This window comes from Telmatherina bonti (genome assembly GCF_933228915.1).
Source record: "Telmatherina bonti genome assembly, chromosome: 21".
Lineage (NCBI taxonomy): Eukaryota > Metazoa > Chordata > Actinopteri > Atheriniformes > Telmatherinidae > Telmatherina > Telmatherina bonti.
In genome coordinates, this window is record NC_136630.1 from 21,323,593 (window position 1) to 21,344,743 (window position 21,151).

The 21,151-nt window shown below is 41.0% G+C and overlaps 1 protein-coding gene across 1 annotated transcript in view; it reads left to right on the plus strand.

Annotated features, from left to right (window-relative positions):
• Positions 1–4,864: 4,864 nt before the first annotated feature.
• The window catches only part of shisa9a (shisa family member 9a), a gene marked incomplete at both ends in the record, with an annotated part of 61,656 nt that continues 45,369 nt past the window's right edge, over positions 4,865–21,151 (plus strand). Inside the window, 2 exons of the mRNA XM_079260521.1 lie at positions 4,865–5,379; positions 5,856–5,962. Of these exons, the coding sequence (XP_079116647.1) occupies positions 4,865–5,379; positions 5,856–5,962 (622 nt within the window). The remainder of the gene's footprint in view (positions 5,380–5,855; positions 5,963–21,151) is intronic.

Consider the following 21,151-nt stretch of genomic DNA (forward strand, 5'->3'; position numbering starts at 1 on the left):
CCCTTATAGACTATTGTGAATTGGATTTCATTATGTTTTTTTTAAAAGCATCTTGAGACGGCATTGTCGTGATTTGACCCTAAATAAATAAAGTTGAAGTGAATTGAATTGAATTTGGTGCTAGCCATGTGGATGCGCTGAGCACAGCAGCTTTGTGGTAGCACATTAAATATACATTTTTGTATGTGTACATTAATTATTCGTGAGATGAATAAATCATTTTAAACTATGCCACGTTTAATTGAATTAACTGCTTGAAATATAATACTGAAATTGTAACACAATAACATTTTGACATGTTACCACTACCCGTTCATGTGAGCACAGACATGCATTGAAGGGTTGTTACAAGCTTTTCCTTCATACTTTACAAATAACTGATTGTGTCAACCGTGCTAACAGATACTGTAAGTTTTATCCATTAAAGTAACAGATGGAGTGATATTACATGTAACTGTCTCTATGGTCATTATACATCTCTTCATGCACATATATTTTTCTATTGTACTGCACATTTTGTGTTTCATGTTTGTTATTATATAACATTATTATGTAATATTGCATAGTCTATTTGGTAAAACAAGGCTCCTATAGGTGTAACTGCAATTTAAACACCTAATGCAACAGCAGTAAGGGCTGCAGATGATTGATTCAATCATCAAGAGCCTTGTTAAAATATAAAGTGTTGTCAAACCAGTTCTTAAGCTGTCAGCGAGAAGAAGTCATCAGGCAAGTTGCGGCTCCACTCTTCAATTCATGTTAGACACTATAAAGCCTGAAGTTATTTCTGAAACAGTGCCTCGTGGCCTTGCATACTACTATTGTAACTTGAAATCTGATCAGGGTTTATGTTGTAATTGTAAGCAATGTGGCCTTTGGTAGCTCTAAAAATAAATGCAAATGTGTGTGTCAACTTTCGCACAGGAAAGCAAAAACTAGCAAAATGGCATACTAAAACAAGAAGTATTTTCAAATGAAAAAGACCTAACAGAAAATGACAAAAACAGGGAGAAAGAGGCCAGAGAAGTTGAATCTAAAGAGTACATCAGACAACTTTGCATTGCACACAGGTAAATCTTCTGTGATAAAAGCTGAATTTTGTCTTAAATTCTGAACTTTGAAGTTGCAAACTCACATTTTGTTACCTTGAGTTAGTGTGATGTTAGCTTTGAACTTTGACAGCATGTAACTTGACCACTACTTGGTGTGTGAAAAGCTGAGCTGGCAGGATAAGAGACAAAAGATACATTGTGATAAGACATGCTTTCACCACATTTCATTGGGGCTCTTGATCATCTGGTATACATTTTTCTATAAAATGTAGAAATATAAAATATTTCTGAATTTGGGTTCAATCTGCCTTTGTGAGATCATTTACCGTGTGTTTATTGTTACATAATAATCCAGAAAGACTTGAGCTACAAGATATTGTAGGTTCCTAAAAGGGTTTTAGTATCCTATGAACATTTTGATAATAATCAGGAGGTTTTCTTACCATTAAACTTAAGCCATTCCCAAGGTGGACAGAGCTTCACAAACTAAACATTTGCATATCCACCACAGTCCATCTAAAACAAGAACCATGGACAGAGCTAAGAGCCTTTCAGAACCATGGAGAGGGGTTGGAGTCATCCCTTTCTCTTAACGGTTGTATTTTATCATAATTTAAACATATTATAGGGGCAGTTTCTTAAATAACAAAATCAAAAGATATATCTGTTAGATGGGTCAGCTTATGTCTGGATATATTCTCCATTTATACTTTTGTACCTGCATATTTTTTAGCTTTAGTAATCCACTTTTTTCCCCCCTGTTTTTCTCCGTCGATTACCCACTCAGGGGGTAGTATTTGACGTCATTTTTTTTTTTTTTTTAACTTTTTGACTGCTTTGACTTGACTTGACTCAGTGAATACCGTATTATGAATGGTGTGTATACTACAATGGTAAATTGTGCAGTCATATCACTGTGTATTTAACTCAGGATCGACTCCTAAAGGAGAAGAAGTCCAACAATCAGCTAAATACATGACAATGAGACTTCTGAGCCAGTTTTGCATTTTGAAAAACATTCTGCTTTATAACAATACATACACTTTAAAAATGAAAACTTGTGTTTGTTTATCTTAATGTGTGTTTTTTTTTTTAAATTTAGATGAACTTAAAATATCCAATCATATCATAAACTCATAATTGGAGTTTTTTCAACTAAACTTTAAAAGTTTTCTGTGTGAAGTTGGGCTTAACAAAAAAATTATGTTGGCAAAACACAAAATTTTTCATTCGACCCAAGTGCACAACAGTCTAAGTCAGGCCAACTACTGTTGGTGGCAGTGGCTCTTGTGACCTGAAGGTCTGCAGTTTGAATCCTGCTCCCCCACACTGCTGCGGCTCCAAGGTGGACATGATTATTCTCTGAGGTCCCAACCCCAGATAAATGCAGATTGTTTCGTCAGGAAGGACACCTGTAATACGTGCAAATTCACCTGTGTGATGATTTGCTGTGGCGACCACTTCAGAGGGACAAGCCGAAAGGGACACAACAACAATACATATGGAATAAGTTTCTACAGGAAATGTAATGTATGAGTCAAAGGTTTTTACTGATGGAATTTAGGGTCTGTCCTTTTATCGTTCTGTAATGGTCTCATAAAACATTTTTTTTTTAAAAAGCATAATTTTGTCATGTTTTAAGAGATAAAATATTTTCTATATCATTAATGACAAACAAGATTCCATAGAGTGTATAAAAAGATGCTGTAGTGGGCAAAAGTCTCAAGCTGCCTCTCATGTTGTTTTATATTTCCATAAAAATGGGAAGTAGGCACACATGCTAACCCGAACAGCCTATGTCATACAAAGCAACAACAACAAACAAACACAAAAAAACAGAGTTTGTACCATTTTAAACAGCTTGAACAATGTTTGGTCTGAGCACCCGTATTCTTCAACGCAGTCTGAACCCTCTTAGACAAGCTTTCTTACCATTTCTTTCAGTTTTCTCCAGGCTTATAGAAGTACTTTACAAAGCTCTTCTTTGAACGTTGGCTCCCTTTTATTCTATTATCTGTAAAGATGATGCCAAAATACTTCAGTAATGTTACAGTCCGAGCTCTGGGGAGACTTCATTACTCTGTAGGGATTGTTGTCACTGATTTTTTAGTGCCGTTCTAACATTATGTGGCCTATCTCAGTCTTTTGTCATTGTTTTGCTTCCAAAGAAGACTTCATTCCAGCCCTTCCATGGAGACCATTTCTGCCATTTCCGATAAGGCTTCAGCCAACAGATGGAGGTCCAGATGCATCATTCAGGTCGAGTCAGATCTCTGCTGGATTTTCACATCTTGCATAATGTTGTGATGTTGTAAAAAGCTTTTGACACCTGGCTTCTTTTCTTGGTCTGCCACTTGGAGGACTAAGACCACTTTAAAACATCAGAAAAGGTCCTGGATGCTTGAGAGGTAAAAGAAAGTAAAGAAGCAGAGAGTGGCTCAAGTCTAGTCTTTTTTAAAAAATAAATAAACCTATAAAATTGTATTTTAGTGCAGCCAAATTGGAGACTTCTGGTTTAGTGTTTAAATTATAAATATTGTGTGAAAAATCCCTGAACTTCCTTTTTTAAAATTTCAAACATTACTACTAAAAAAAAAAAAAAAAAAAAGTTTTTTTTTTTACACCATTAGAGTTTCCCCAAATTAATAACTACTCTGGCATTTAATTGTATTATGAGCTTTGTAAAAATGTACCCCTCTATATGCAAACTGAGGCAAAATTATCCACGTTATAAATGTTGGGTGTCTTGCATGAATATCAATCAGTACGACGTGTGCTGAAATAATCACTTTATTCCGTATTTGCAGCCTTGGTTTTCCTTGAAATAACACACACACTCACACACACACACACACACACACACAAGCTTGTTTTAGGGGCAAAACTGAAAGAAAGACTTTGGTATAATGGGTCTTTATTTATTCATTTATTTGTTTTATTAATTCATTAAATGCATCTCTTGTTCTAAGAAACCCTGCCACCCGCTGCCTGTTGTAACACATTAAGTTACTTGTGATTTCAGAATATCTCAAATCTTTGCAGTGGGAATGTGCAAAGTGACAGAAAGAGAGAGAGAGAGAGAGAGAGGGGGGGGGGGGGGGGGGGGGGGGGGGTGTTCCCACGTATTTCCTTGTAAAACAGAATTATAGTGTGCGTATTTAGTGGGCTTTTATCATAATATTTTCCAAAAAGCCCACCTCCCCACTCCTCTCTCCCCCGCCCTCTCTCTCTCTCTCTTTCTCTCAGCCCTCGCTTTCACTCCCTCCTCTTGTTTTCCTCCTCCTCCTCTCCTCTCTGCGCACCAGGCTCTCCCACCCTCGGCTCCTCCATTCGCTCACTGCGCTCTCCTCGGCGTGGCTTGTGTCTCTGCCTACTCCTGTGCGTAAGAGCGCACAGATGGATATGTAAACCGACGCGCTCCTGAAAACGAGAAACCGGAGCCCGTAAAAGCCTCTCTGGGAGGACGTAGACGCGCATCCAACAGCAGAGGGACTGCTCACATCCAGCCAACTTCACTCCACTGACACTTTTTCTTTCTTCACACCTGGCGCGGTTTTTTTTTTCTCTCTACCCTCTCTTTGTTTGCTTTTTCTTCTTTGAACATTTTGTTATTGTTCCATTTCTCTGGTTTCTGATGGTGCCATGCTGGTAAAGATGTTCATCAGCGCGGACGACGGTGCGTTGCTGTTGGGGTGGATGTTTCTGGACTTTTCCGCTTGCATGGAGCGCGCGCCTTCTCCCCTCTCTCCAAGTCTTTTCGTTTCCGCGTGAAGTTGAACGTTGGGGGGTGGGGGGGGGGGGGAGAAAGCATCATGAGAGGCAGCTACTTTCTCCTCGGCTTCTTGTTGCTCAAACTTATGGCTCTAGTGTGCAAGGCTGACGGGGAGCCGGGACTTCTTGGGGGATTCGTCATGATTGCCACCTCCAACGGTTCCAGGGAGGAGGAGAGCGTGTCGGAGGAGACCCCGCACACTGAGGACAAATGCCGGGGCTACTACGACGTGATGGGCCAGTGGGATCCACCGTTCATCTGCAAAACTGGCAACTATCTGTACTGCTGCGGCACCTGTGGATTCCGCTTCTGCTGCTCCTTCAAGCACTCGCGGCTTGACCAGAGCACCTGCAAAAACTACGACACCCCGGTGTGGATGAAGACCGGACAGACTCCCTACAAAAAAATGAACAAGATCCACGACAGCACCAAAGACAAGACGAACTTAATAGTTTACATCATTTGTGGAGTTGTAGCCATCATGGCTCTCGTGGGGATTTTCACCAAGCTGGGGCTGGAGAAGGCGCACCGGCCGCAGAGGGAGAACATGTCCAGGTAAGTCTGCTCTGCCCTCATCTACGTGCGCGTGTTGAGCCGCGTTGATCCGGAGCGCGCAGCGTGACTTTCGACCCACTGGATGGATGTGAGAAGTCCACAAGTCCACGAAGGGAATTAACAGGAATAAACGGTGTAAAATAAATACATGTTGGCCGTGGTTTCTAGGTAACCAACTTATGACATCATCTGATTCCTAATTAAACAGTTGTGGTTTGGCAGCTTTCTTTACTCCAGTTTATCCCCCATCATTGTGTGTCTTTCTGAGTGGGAATTGCTGCTTTCATGCACCTTTGTAGGTGGGAGTGGGTTTGCAATGATTTTAAAGACAAAAAAAAAATCCCTTATTTGTTGTGAGGGAATATATTTTTTCCCAAAAGATGGAGCCCAAAGGAATAATTCAGTTAACTGTTCCACAGCTCCTCGTGCCTCCACCTTACTCTCTCCTCTCTTCTTTTCTCTTTTCTGTCCAACAGGGCCGTTGCCAGCGTGCTGCAGGGTGGGTGTCCAGGTGAACAGTTCCGAGGGGAGGAGGCCCTAGGGATGCATTCCCAGCACTTTGTGCCCAGGGCCACAAACCTTCGTGAGTTTCTGATTATCCCTGAGTTTTTTTCTTCTGTTTTTTTGTTTTTTGGACAACCCTTGAAAAGACTGTTGTGAACTGCGTGTGCAACTTAGAGCAGCATATTGAAGTGTAGGAGGGGTGTGTGTCATCTAAAGAAGCTGCTTGTTGAGCGTGTCGGGGTCGGTAACATCAGTGATGCAGGGGACAGAGTTAAGGGACACACACTGATTAATTCAAGTGGAGGTGCAGATTTTTGACCAAAAAAAAAAAACTGGATGAAAGTACGAACACACACCCCTGCAGGCTTGCTGCTTGTGTTTGTTTAAAATGACACAGCTGGGTTTGGTTTTTATCTCATCCCAGATATCCATCCGCTTCATTACAGTGAAAGAGAATATCTTCCTGTCTCCTCTGCTTCTCAAATCCAGCCGTTGTTCGATGTTTTATTTTGGTTCAAGCCCACATGATATAATGAGAGAGAGAGAAAGAGCAAAGTGGGAGTGTGTGTGTGTGAGTCGGCGAGGAAGAGGTGGTGGTGATGGTTGCATGTGGCTTGTGTGCAGGGTTTTGATTTTATTTTTTCTTTTTATTGAGGGAGGGGGGGCATATAATACAAAGAATGCAATCTATTTCTGCTGCGTCCCGTGGGCTGCTAGCTTCTTAGTGTTTTTAACACCGAAGATCAAACAGACGAATACACACAAATGCACATGCACGCACGCACATATGTGTACAGACAGAGCACACAATGCATGTTGGTATAATACAAACAGGAGAACCGGAAGCCCACAACATCCAGATTCCCTCAAAGTTGCATCATCAGCCCGTATTTCTTGCGTCCAAACAGAACAACACATTTGTGTTGTTCATCTGAAACAATGTGATGGCGAGATAGAGAAGAGTCTCCCCCTCATTGTTTTGTCTTGTGTCCATGATGTTGTGTGTGAAGGGCATCATGTGTCGGTCCAGCTGAAATACTCCCACATAAAAAAAAAAAAGACAAATTTGACCTCTTTGTGTTTGTTTTTTTGAGTTTTAAACTTGATTTCTCGTGTTAAACTGAGTCTATTTGATTGTTGGATGTGAGGACGCCACGATGCTCTGATGCTGTTAATAACTGTGTGTTTTAAAAGGATCTGAATATTGGGAATAGAGTTATGATCAGCTTGTGTTCTGATTTCAACTTTTCCAACATGCAAAAGTGCAGTTCAGTGTAACAATGGAACATTGGCCTACGCAGACTAGATCTCGCTGATGTAACTTTATTTTAATCAACATTTTGTCAACACTCAGCTTAAATGAGTCACACGTACTTAGGAATTAAATAGGTTGAATAAATGAATGTACTTAACCTTTTAGAACCTGTTGTTCTCCAAACTGGTGGTGGAGGAGGACGGGCGCAGGGGCTGCAATAGATAGTGCCAAACTGTGCCGAAATGGCCACCTTGAAAAACGTCATCTGAAATTTTATTCTGTTCCTGTTTAGCAGACTCGGTCTTTACAGAGATAATATGTGCTTCGTTATACTGAAAGGTTATTCATTTTCATCCTAAATGTTTTTTTTCTGTATTTTTAGGAGAGCTTAGAAACATTTTTCATGTGTGCTATCTACCATCTTCATTTATTCTCCACCAGGAACACAAATTCTGATATTCACACACCTTAACAAATCTCACTTTACTCAAACACAGAAAGTATGTAGAGTAGGCCTTGTGGAGGCAGAGATATAGTCATTACATTTCAAACTTACAAATAGGTATAAAGTAGTTTTAGTAAGTGCCTTTTTTCATTTAGGTGATTAAAAAATCAGATGACACAAAAAGTTAATGAGGATTGCGGTAAAAGCAAATGAATCTGACCATCATGCCGGTTAGGGTTAGGATTAGGGTTAGGATTAGGGTTAGGATTAGGATTAGGATTAGGGTTAGGATTAGGGTTAGGATTAGGGTTAGGATTAGGATTAGGGTTAGGATTAGGGTTAGGGTTAGGATTAGGATTAGGATTAGGATTAGGGTTAGGATTAGGGTTAGGATTAGGGTTAGGGTTAGGATTAGGGTTAGAGTTAGGATTAGGGGTTGGGGTTAGGGTTAGGATTAGGGTTAGGGTTAGGATTAGGGTTAGAGTTAGGATTAGGGGTTGGGGTTAGGGTTAGGGTTAGGGTTAGGTTTAGGATTAGGGTTAGGATTAGGGTTAGGATTAGGATTAGGATTAGGGTTAGGGTTAGAGTTAGGATTAGGGGTTGGGGTTAGGGTTAGGATTAGGGTTAGGATTAGGATTAGGGTGACTGAAGTATTTCGGAAGAATAAAATTCCAGAAATGCATCTCATGTCATGATGATTATGTGTGAAGAAAACAGTTCTCATTAAACATGTGCTGTGGCCATTTTTACCTAATATCAGCAATAACCCACCTTTAGTCTCAATGCATAGACAACATGTTCTGTTTACTTGTTATAATACTTACTGATGATGAAAATGGATAAGTTTATATGATGCATTTAGGCAGTATCATGCAGCTCATGTTGGGTAACTTTTAATGCCTTCAACTTTCAAGACGTATTGACAACCAGTAATAGTATTTATTGTCACTATTGGAATCCGTGTGTTTGAAAACAGGCAGCAGAGAGATTGATGGTTTGATAATGGTTTTAGCAAACACCCCCCCCCCCCCCCATACCATGTTCCTGATGCAAACCAGGAGAGACAACAGTTGATGTCAATCGAATAAACTTGAAATCATAATGTGTGTTTAAAATAAAAACAAGATTTTGTCTTCGCAAATAGCTCTTTATTTAGTATCATTCAGAACTCTTGTTTAATGTGTTTGAACAATTATGGTTGGTTTGTATGTTAGTAAGCAATTTTTAATGCTTTTATTTTTCATAAAACAATGGCCTGTAATTTTACACTCATTTCCTTCTAACAGTAGCTGTGTTTCTATTACAGTTTGTGCACAAAATAAAAGCAATATTTGGAAAATTTAAACAAACTACATTTGCGATCTGCAAGTGTATCCATTCAACGGTGTCTGACGCAAATCTCGTCATCTGTAGCCATGCTGCGTTATTTCAGGGTTTTCTACTTGCTGCAGAGGATTGCCATGGCTTTCCATGAAGCCCTTCTTCCTCGTTTCTCTTTGTAATTCATTGTAAAAATCTGCATTTCGCTGTTTATCCACACTGCACTGTCTTCTTTGGAAATGTATTGGTCACATGATGCCCCCCTACGGCACGTCTGGGGGTTTCACTTTTGCGATATAGTTCTGAATCAAAACATCTGAAAAACCAGCTGATGAGAGCGTGAAAACTTTTTAGAGGTATTTGAGTGTTTGGTTGAGATGTAGGTGTTTCCATTAGTGGATTTTATTGCGATATGGAGGTTTTGCGTAGTTCTGAAAACGCAGCTACTCTGCCTCCCTTCCTGATTCCAGATGGTGGTGTGATCCTTATCTCTTCTTTAATGTGATTGGCCAGATAGTATGCCAATCACAACACAGTGGAGAGAAGCAGCTTTTATTATTGACTACAAAGAGTCGGCTCGTTCAAAAATGACAACTCATCAAGTCTTCTGCACAGCAAGATTTATTAAATTTATTTGAGTACTACAATCTCAAACTGTCTACTTAATGTTTTAGTGGCATTTAGTTTCTTTTTTCTTTTTTTATTTGTTTTTAAAGTGAATCCATTAAATTGTTCAGTCACCCCAAAGAAGGTAAATCGAACAAACAAAAAAAAAAAACCCAGGAAAGAAAGATGAATTCAGTCATATATTTGTCTGTTTTTCTGCTGATGTGATGTTGTTATCGCTGAAGAGTTTTGTTTATTCTTTAAGCTACCAACAGCATCTCCAAACATACGTTTCCTTCCTGTCAGCTGTCAGTTTTCCATTTGGAAATGTTGCACGACACACATGATCATGATCGAATCAGGACGCACATGTACGTGTAAAGGAAGTGGTTGGGAGAAGAGAAGAGTTCGGTGTTCTGTTTCTGCTGCTGCTCGGGAGGATGAGATGATATTGCAGTCCTACAATGGCTCCCCTGGCTAACGACAAGGTGACATAACCCTACTCAGCATGGAGCACGACGCCCACAGGCTCCATCAAACTCATAAAGAGAGTGTGTTGCATGAAACAGGGGTGAAAAAAATGGTTGATTTTTTTTTCCTTCTTTTTATGAAGAAGGGGTGGGAGGGCTGCGTTGAAAAGAGATAAATGAAATGACACATTCAGGTGGTGTAAGGGTCCACTCAAGCCTTATATATTTTTTTCTCCTCGCAGTGGGAGTGTTGCGATAGCGGCACGGCCTCTCACCTAAAGTGGCCACGAGGACGAGGGCTGTGAAAAAAACTATTTTCGTTGACGTAGAGCTTGTTCCCCTCAACCCTGTAATCCACGGGCTTCTGTGTAATCATGTGGAATGTCATTAACCTCTGTGAACTGGCAGGATCCTCCCAGACGAACATCTGATCGGGTCCCTCAGTCAGCGGCGAAGGACATTTATCACCCTTGTTGGAGAGCAGAGGAATTAGATATGGATTTGCTGGATGTCGACGTGTTGTTCTTATTTGTAGTGATTAACAGAAGGTAAATAGACTCCAAAGGGCTTGGTGGTCTTTCATTAAGTGCAAAACTGTGAACACAAAGGACAGATGGGGGGGAGGTAGAGGAAGAGTGAGTAGAGCGGTAATTACAATGTAGAGATAATTGCTTGGTTTAAAAGGGTCAGTTGGGCACATGCTTACTACACACACACACACACACACAAAGCGAGTCTGTACAGATATAGTGCAGGATCATGTTTGCAAATCTATTTTCAGTGCAAACCTTATTAATTATAGCTTATGGTCAGATTGCCCTATTACTGACATCAGTGAAACTGCTCCGGCGTCTTCATTCATTCATTCATTTTCTGAACCGCTTATTGCAATTCAGGGTCGCGGGGAAGCTGGAGCCCAGCCGGCTTTGGGCAACAGGCAGGGTACACCCTGGACAGCTCGCCAGTCCATCGCAGGGCCACACACAGAGAGACGAACAACCACACTCACGCCTAGGGGCAATTTAGAGTGACCAGTTAACCTATCATGCATGTGTTTGGATGGTGGGAGGAAGCCGGAGTACCCGGAGAGAACCCACGCATACACGGGGAGAACATGCAAACTCCACACAGAAAGGCCACTGACCAAACCAGCCAAGGATCGAACCAGCGACCTTCTTGCTGTGAGGCCACAGTGCTAACCACTGCGCCACCGTGCAGCCGCTCCGGCGTCTTATAAGAGATAATTCCTTCGGGTTAGAAGGCTGTTTTTCTCTGCAGGAATCACTTGTAACCCCTGCTTCTTCATCATTTATTGCCTTCCACTATGAGGATATTATATGGTGAAGCAGCAAGCAAAGCTACGTTCATAATTCATCCTGTATCTGTGTATTGATAATTATTCTTGTCAAGTGAGGAGAACATAGTATTGATAAATAGCACACTGACCAGAGGTCTGTGATGGCGGTGTGCCTCAAGCCATGCCCCCCTTCCCAGCTACTGCATATATAAAAATGAAAGCTTGGCTTGTAATGTAAACCAGAGGCAACTATGCTGCAAAAACCCCCCCTAACTGGGAAGGCTCGCAGACTTTCATGTAATGTGAAAACCCTGAGACTTTGTTAGAATGCTTAAAAACAGGCTGAAAATCAAGCTTCTCTTTACTTTCCGGCATCAAAGGAAGGACGAGACAAAGACGAAACGGAGGAAGAAGAGTCGGAATGGGGAAGAAGGGGAGTCATGTGATCTCCCTGACAACTTCCAGGCTGCTGACAGTGATCATTCTTGAAGGACAGGGCTTTAAATGTGGAATAAGAATGCTTTGCTCCACTATGGGTTTCCATGACGATGTCTTCAAACATATAAAGCTTTTACAGCTTAAATGAAGGTGACTTTTATTAAAGTTTTTTAAGTACAATAAACTAGACGCCTCCTCCTCCAGACTAACTCACAATCCTTTCTGTGTTTACTGCATAATCTAATTATTATGTCGGCCATGAAATTTAATCGGAAAGAAGTCGTTATCCTCCATTTACGCCACTGAACACGTCCTCCAGACCAATAATGCGCTTTTATGTTCTGTAACTGTCATTTTGGGTATCATACTAAAGAGCATGTGGGCAGCTCTATTAGTTTCATGAAGACTAAACACACACTCAGTCACACACATTACTTCGTATTCACACCTTAGTTCAACAGTTGCAGACTTAATTACCTCCACAGTTGTTAGAATTTATATCTAAACACTCAGAGATGGGAAGGATGAAATTTTAATGGGTAATTGCTTCTGAGATTGCATTGCAATAAGAAAAGGCACTGTCTGCAAAATACCCCTGCTCCGCCTCGCAACTGTGTGTGTGTGTGTGTGTGTGTGTGTGTGTAGCATGAGCGCATGTACGAGTCAATGGAAGCATGTGCATGCGCATGGTGGGCGTGCACTGGGTAAATGTCTTTTTATGAGCAGCGCAGGCCTGTCAAAAGAAGTTGTACATCTCCTTCGTTAAAAGTAGGTGACTGTGTGACCTTGTCTTCCCAGCTGTCATCCGAGCCTTCGGCATGTCACATCTGATTGCAGAGTGTCAGAGCACAGAGTGGAGCTGCAGCTCATGAATCTCCAGTCGGGCTGAGGAAACGGGGAAAAAGTCTGTGAAAGAGAAAATGACAGAGCCGTAGGTAGTTATCTGCGAGGCTTCACTTCTTGTTTAACGCCGTTATTCCGTCCTTGTGTTCAAACAAGAAAGACGAACACGGCTGAGGTTCAATCTCTGTCTTGTGCTGGAAGGACTTCTGCTATATCTACTGCTAGTTATTTTCTCATTCGCTGAGGGGAAATGTTTGTTGCCTTTCTGAGTTTGTTTTCCTCCTGACGATAAGACTCTGAACCACCTGTCTGATGTTGCGAAGGCTAAAAACACCTCTGGCTTTGCAGTGCATGTATGTACCTGATCTCCAGTGTGCTGTCCTGTGATCCTCGGCTCCTCAGTTGTGATGTCAGGGATTCATGCTTGCATCAAATCAATTAATTACACTGATCTGTGTAATATAGCCCTAAAGTTTATAATAGTGGATATGCCAATCTAGCAGTGGATTAGGAGTAGCAGGGCTGCATGGTGTTAGAAAAACACCTGATATGCAATGTCATTGTTATTCCAACAGCAATATGACTTGTGATATTCAAATAAATATTTATATCCACGGTGCTAGTCTCAGGTATACGGAAGAGAATCTGCAGTCTGTTTTTGCACCTTTGAAAAGCTTCCTAGTCGACAGAAATCAAATCTTCTAAATGGGATGCAGTACTCATTAGGACACTTTGGCTTTTTTTGTGTTTTATGTTAAAATGTTATGCACGTTTCTATTACACATGTTGTGATAATAGTGCATTTTTTCATTTATTGTGTAGCCCTACCCTGTAGTGTCATGACAACCACAATCAGTTCAGCTTTGCTACATTGGTGTAAGACTCTTCAAGGAGTTGTGACAGGTAGGCGCACTAAAATGGACTACTATGCATGCTCACACGCACACTAAAAGCCTAATTCAAACTGCCAGTCATGCAGCTGAAGTGCAGAAGGAATGAAGAACATACAGAGAAAGCCCTCAGAGCCTCAGGGAGAAATGAGCAAACTGCATTCAGAGCCAGAGTCGAGCAGCATGTTCAGGCCCGGAACTTTCTGTCTGTGAGGTGCGAAAGCAGAAAATCAACTAAAAGTCAAAAAGTGACACAAAGGTGTAAAAACAATAATCTCACACTGCATTTAAAGCCAAGTTTCCAAGGCGACAGTATGTTACCGCCATTCTTTGAAACCTCCAAAGGTGGACTTTTTATTCTCATTTCAGGAAACAGTTATTAAAGCTTTAAGACTCTATTATAAAAAAACAATAAAACCCCTTTATGCTACCCATCAAAGAAGAAGAGTCTCTTATAAATTAATTAATCATGAAGTCGCAAAAAATACTGTCACTCTGAGTGTTTTTGAGTGTACGTGTATGCATTTTAAAAATGTCTTCTATGAAACAAGGTTGCCTCATAGGACCCTAGTGGTTTAGTTGGTTTGAAAACCTCCTAAATCTCGTCTTTCTGAGTCATTTGGAGCCTCGCTACCAGATTAAACCCAGCTACAGGGAGCAATAAAGCAAAGAAACAGTGAGGTACTGGCTGCGATTCTCAGAAAGCGCAGAAGTGTCTCCTCCTCCTCTCCAGGGCCTCATTCCCGCACCCTTTCTCTGACTAATTATCTTAACGTGGGGCTCTCGGCTGCTCTGGGACACCATTAGACTACTTCTTATTAGGGCTCTGGGGCCACACAACCAGCGAGCGCTGAACAACTGTACTACTCGGTTTAGGCGCAGAGGGATGCTAGCCAAAGATGTGTCAATGCGGCCAGAGGATAGAGGGAGTACAAGACTCAGAGGGGGAGGAAGAAAAGCAAAGATGCTGAGGAAAAGAATGTTTTTAATCTCTCTTCTAAAACCTTGCATAAAGAGTTAACAGGTTACCTTGAACTGCTACCTGTTAGCATGCAATTTGGCTTTAAAGCAGGGAGTGTTTTTTTTTACTGGCGGCGAGTGGCGATTGATGCACATTGCCCACCCTTTCCTGCGCTCATTGTTGTAGCATCTTCGAGTGTGTAATTTTCCACCTATTCATCGTGGCGTGGGGTAATAAAAGAAGCAGTCGGGATGGAGAATATCTTAGCTTCTAATCACCCCTCCTCCTCCTCACGAATATTAATCAGTTCATTTACTCCCAGGAAGTCTTGCATTTGACAGGTAATTATTTCTGTGGCGCTGCGTGCACGCGTTCATGTCTGCGTTCACCTACATGGCTCACCGTATATGCTAACGTCTGTGCACACATGTATGTCATAAACCGCGGCGCTCTTCAGCCAAAACAAGAGTGCGATGAGGAATATTACATCCATCCGTCTTCATCTATTTCAGGATCATCTATTTCATTTATATTTGGTCGTCAGTGATGATATAGCACTCACAGGCAGTCATGGGATAAGCGCGCAGACTTCCCATCTGCATGTTTGAACAGGTGGCTATCACCACTGGTTTCTAATTAACTGCCACAATAACTCTTCTTAATAAATTAATCAAATTAATGAGTCGAGCCTTTTGCAAATATTAGGATCTTTTCTGCAGTTTACTTAAAATAATTCAAACAGATCAATGTAGAGTTAGGAGGGTGTGGTGTTTTGGCTGGGTCTAACTTTCTAAAGGGGCTTAGATTAGCGTTTAACTGTGCATTTGCCAATGTAGCCATTTAGCTTTTAGAAATGTCAACAGTGAAGTAAGTCGATTCACATAGTGGCATTGTAAGTGCATTAAGGCCCCCCCAACATGTAAATGTGTTAATACTGTGTAATATGCTTTGTTAAATCCCCTGTAATCTGCAGCTGTTTTTGCCTCAGTTTCCCCTTCATCTCTGTTTTATAATAGCAAACTGCAGCTCTGTTCATGTGCATTGCAGGTGTACCGCAGCCATGTTTTCCTGCTGTGCTCTGAGGGTCTCTGTTGAAATCACTGGAATACAAAAATTTAATTTTTTGAGCAAAGTTATCTTTATTTTCATGTCCAACTTTTCTTTTTTTTCAGCATCTGAAAAGGTTTAAAGAACCTGAAGTATCACAGCTTATAAACACTTGAAATTTTTCCATTTTCACTTCTCGATTGATGCATCTTTACTTATTCTTCTTGAAAAAACTTGTTGATTTTCTGCGCTTTTTGCTGTCTTGCATGCTCTGCTCGTTTGAGGGCCATCTATGCTTTGATAATTGATATTTAGGTAGGGTGGTGACGTCTATTATGAATAATTTCAAGCTTACAACTTGTGGATTTTGAGGTGTGTTCATGAGTTTTTTTCCTCACTCCTTTTCATCTACAGACAATGGGATGTTTTCTTCTTGAATTAGCTGCTACATATCTGAATCTTAATCTGAAATGATCTTTGGAAAGGTCCACTAAATTAAGTTTCTTTTGCATAGTCTGAAGTTTATAAACCATACGGCATGGTGCCGTGAGAGGGAGGCATAAATGCCTGCTTTGCATGTGGTTGTAATTAAGTATAAGAAGTATTTGAAATGTGAGGAGAAACAAAACAACAACCATAGTGGATGTCCCCAAAGGCAGACAATGTGATGTTTCCTGCTAAAGTTAGCTGGATTTGAACTGAATCGGAAATAATTTTTTTAAAAGCCGCAAAAAAATGACCCAGTTATGTTTTGTTTTGACGGTTGGAAGTGAATAAACCTAAGAAGTAGATGTATATACTGGAATTAGGGAAAAACAAATGACTATGAGTGTGATGGATGTCCCCATGGGTCAAAATGGAGTGCTCTGCTCAGGAGTCATTTTCATTTCAGAAATATGGGGGAGGTTAAATCGTGTCAAAGAAGTTGTCACATATTCACAACTATATTGTTTCCTATTTTAGATTTAAACAGCTTGTTTTAATCTTTGCAAGGTCATATGCAATTCACCGTCATTTCCACTTCCCCTTTTGTGCATTACATCTTTATAACAAAAAAATAAAAAAAACACCCCTGCAAAGCACATAAATATGCTTATTAGTGGAAGCCTTTCCTATTTTAATATATTCTATTCTTCTTTTCCTTTTTTTCCCCACATCTTCTAAATGTAAATGAGAAAAACAGAAATAGAAAACTTCCCTGGGGAAATGGTTTCTATGATAATGGCTGCAACAGGAACCCAAAGCATGATTAATCCATCTCTGTGCTTACCAACTGGTCTCTTTTCTCTCTTTTTTTCTAATAGATCCCATTCTCAAAACATACCTGTGCTCAACTCTTTTTGTCTTGAACATATAAACCATTTTTTATAGTTCCATGATGCTTTTTGAAAACATTTCCTGCACTTTTCTGCCTTAATGGTGGCCCTTGATGGAAATCATTGAACTTTCCTTAGACTGCCACACCTCAGCTTGACCTTCCCTGATAGCCATCTCAGTTATAACTCAATATTACTAACAACCTAGCAGATTATTAGTAACACTTAAAAAGCTATTTATCACACATACATTTCATATTTTCAGGAAAATGTGAGTTTTTCAGTCTTATCACAGTTTTGTAACAATGACAACTCTTTGCACAAAACAAACAAACAAAAACAAACTTCCACCTTCTCTTCAGTTCATTTGGCAGATGTGAAAAGCGCTGATGAGTGTCTTCTAATACTGACAGTACTGCAGGAGCTGAGCTGTCCACTCACGTCTCCATGTGTGTATACCCTGAAAGGCTTGGCTTTCAAAGAGAACAGTCTGTTTTAGATGAACCTGCCAAAGTAGCAGATCTCTTTCCATGTTCTGAAACTACCAATGGCTCTTTTCCTCTCTTTTTTCTCATGTACACGCATGCATATGGACACCAAACGGCGCCCACACATGTACGGTCTCCATACACACACAGAAACCCTGTTCCAGGCTGGTGCAGCCTCGGGGCAGCAGGCAGATTTGCTTGGCTAGCTGACTGATGCCACCAGCATCACAGGCAGGGAAAGCTCATGCTGAGAGAGCACATTTGTGACCACCACCCCTCAAGCATAATCACCCCCCCCCCCCTCCTCCCTTACACACACACTTATATGTATATGAATCACCGAACTCAGGGCAGCAGTCTTTGGAAAGTGAGCTCCACCTGTTTCTCTCTCTACTGCCTGCAGGCTTCAGTATGGCCTGGCTCGCTCACCACCTTGCCCCGAGGAGGTCAGGACACATTGGCTGCTTTCCCTTCGCTCACCCTCCCACCCACATACGTGCATATGGACACTCACAACCAGTAAAAGTCTCTGTCGTAGACACGCTTACAGTGCCCGCTCCCTCTGCGCCCCCCCCCCCCCCCCCTCTATCCTGACCGTTACTGGCCCATGGAACGGGGACATGTGGCTGGGCGAAATAATGCGTCACCATGCCGGGCTCTCGCTCCGACAGATCTTGTGCCTGTCTGTAAATTACCAGCTGGGAATGGCTCATCAAAACAGAGAAGGAGTTTAGTTTTGCGCCAGTTCTGATTGCAGCGATCGAGCGCCTCTCAGCTTTGCTCGGCTCCTGTTGCCGTTTGTCTTGGCATTTTTTTCCCCTGTCATGATAGCAGTTGGCTGTAGGATCGTTCTACTCTGGATTTTACTATAGATGATCCTTCGTGTGTCTCTCTGTGTAAGGATTAATGGTAAATGTGTACAACAAGGTTGGAATGTTGAGAAAAATGAATTGAAATTTTTGCGTTTTTTCTAGTTCAGGTGTGTCCAAAGTCGCTCCTCAATGGACGATGTCTTGCAGGTTTTCCGACGTATCTCTTTTCTGACACACCTGGCTCACATTAATCTGATCCAACAGCCAATGAAGTTCTGCACAGTGACTGATTCATTTGAGTCAGGTGTGTTAGATCAGGGATACGTGGAAAACCTGCGGGACTGTGACCCTTGAGGAGCTGGGAACCACTGTTCTGGTTTGTAGTCTATAACTGGAATGGAGGAGAGTCTGCATTTGTGCAAAAGATTGCTTTGAAGGACTTAAACTTCAAGGTTAAACTGGTTTCTTTTTTGTACTTACAGGAAAAAGGTCAGTTATGTGTTTTTTTTTCTGTTTGTTTTTTACTTGTTTTGTCTATCCAAATGCTGCAAGAGAAAAAAATCACAAAGCCTGAATCATTTCAGTGTCAAACTAGAGATCCATGACTGATAGAAACTGATAGAATACTTACTGAATACATGCAGACTGAGACTTGTAAGTAACCACTATCTAATAAAAAGCAAAGGTTTGTTCCTGAAAAGCGGCTCTGTGCGGCTTTGCTTCGTCAGCCGTTTGAAGCAGTAAAAGTGCGTACAAACAATAAATAAATAAAATAAACAATAAATAAAATGCATTTTCATTGTTTATTTGAATTTATTGAATGATTAAACAGATGCAGAGCATGTATAGTTTTATACCCAGTGAGACAGTCACTAGTTGCCTGGCAACGTCAATGCGGTGAAATTACACGGCTCTCTAAATCAACAGAAGCATGTTTTATTGCTATTAAAAACAACATTTAACAGGTGTATTAATAAGAGTCTGAGTTCTGCCCGTTCTTTTCCACCCTACCTTCATATTATTCATACTATACTACTCTTCATTTCTAACAATTCTAAATATCCAAATATGCTTGATAGAACACTGTTGTTGAATGAACCCCACTTCCATAGAAATTGGGAAGTTTTCTGAAAATCTGTAGTTTGCGTCAACCTTTGTTTAAAGCAGCCTTCCTGAATTGTGGCTGATTTAATGGGTCATTAAAAAACTTGACAATAAGCTGCTAAAGAACCACGTCATTTGATTAGTTGCAGCAGGGAAACATCTATAACCTCCAGGACACTGACTCAAGAGATCCAGAGTTGCTGATCTCTGGTCCAGTCATTGATGTCTAATTCTGATCTCCATAACAGGCCATACATTTTCCATGGGAGACAGATCTCAACTGCTGGCACATCAGTCATACACACACACACTGTTTTCATAAAGCCATGCTGTTTGAAGTTGAGCAGACTGATGTCTAGCATTGTCCTGCTGAAATACCTGCTCACCTCCGAAGAAAAGGTACCTTACCTGCAGTATATCTACAAAATATTCTTGTCATTAATTATTATTTTTAGTTGTTTAATTTAAAAACTAAAACTATATTTGCAATTTCCTTCTTGGATAAATAAAGAATTTTTTCTTTTATTTCATTAATGTCTCATAATTTTCATGTACAACTATGCATCAGAGGTGTCACCACACACACTGACTTTTACATGTTTTGCTGATACAGCCTGCACTCGGACTCTCTTATGTTTGGCCTGTAGAACCAGTGGACGACGTTGAGTGAAATTGCTTTTCCAAGGAACTTCACAGCCAGTGTTGCTACAATGATAATGGTGGGACTGTTTCTAATGTAGTGGTGCCTGGGGGTGCTACAGTTAGGACCATCCAACAGGGGTTTCTGTCAGTGCACACTGAAATTTCCATGAATATATACATTATATTCTGCACCCTGATGAAAGACCAAAGTTATTTGAAATATTGCGCTGAAACTAAATGATATTTCTTTAACTGGTTTTAAAACAAAATGGACACTCACAACCCATTTCTGCTTGGAAAGATGACGTCTTTGGTGGGTGCTCCTTTTATACCCAATGGTGACACCCTCCCCTCTATACCTTTGCCTCTATCTCAGGTTTTTGGAATCATTTTTAATGCATCGCTTCTGTCAAATAAACAATATTTGTTTGCATCAACAGCCTTAAACCTGATCATTTGAGTTCTTTTCCGCTGCAACCTTCAAACTTCAAATGGAAATTTCTATTGTTTTCCTGCCCTTTTATTGACTACACTGATGTGCCTCATACATATATGCAAATGCACCATTTCGGTATCTTCTCATCAGATCACAGGCAACAGCATGACACTATGTTCATGCACAAAGCAACTTTAATGAGCTTCATAACTTCAAGGGGCCTTACATTATTGGAAAATCAGCGAGCACATTAATTTATTTGGCTGCCCAGGAGCAGATGATATAAACTACACTGCCTGTGATGAAGCATTCAGCCTTTATTTAGTTCTGTCAAAATGAGCAGACCTGCATGCAGATTAATACTGGACAGCCCACAATCATCCAGCTCTGTGTGTCTTTGCTTATAACATAACCATCTCTGATGGTGTCACCATGCAGAGACGACATTTGGGTTGAATGTTGCAGTGTGGGGAGGAATAGTGATTCCAGAGAATCATAAGAGACAGGCATCCAGGGAGGAGAAGTACCTTCAGATGTCACTGTCACCCTTCCCAGCAGGCACCTACTGAATCAGTTCCCCTCCAGGGTCTTGGGAATTGGAAGCAAAGGGGACCTGAAAGTGCCTTTTATTTTTTTTTCCCTCTGCTCTTCTGCTATACAAAGCTTGATGGAGAGTAGTTGTACATGCCAAGTCTGAAGGATAAAGACGGAACGAGCGAGAGAACTTAAGCCAGTGAATTTAAAAAAAACCAAAACAGATGAGTGCAGGTGAAGGACAAAAGGTAGCAAAAGACTGATTGGAAGGAAAATAAGGAAGAATAGAGGAGACAAAGGGGAAGCTGAGATGGTTTGACATGTGAGGAACTCTATATCTGAGCACTTCGATCTGTTAAGCCTC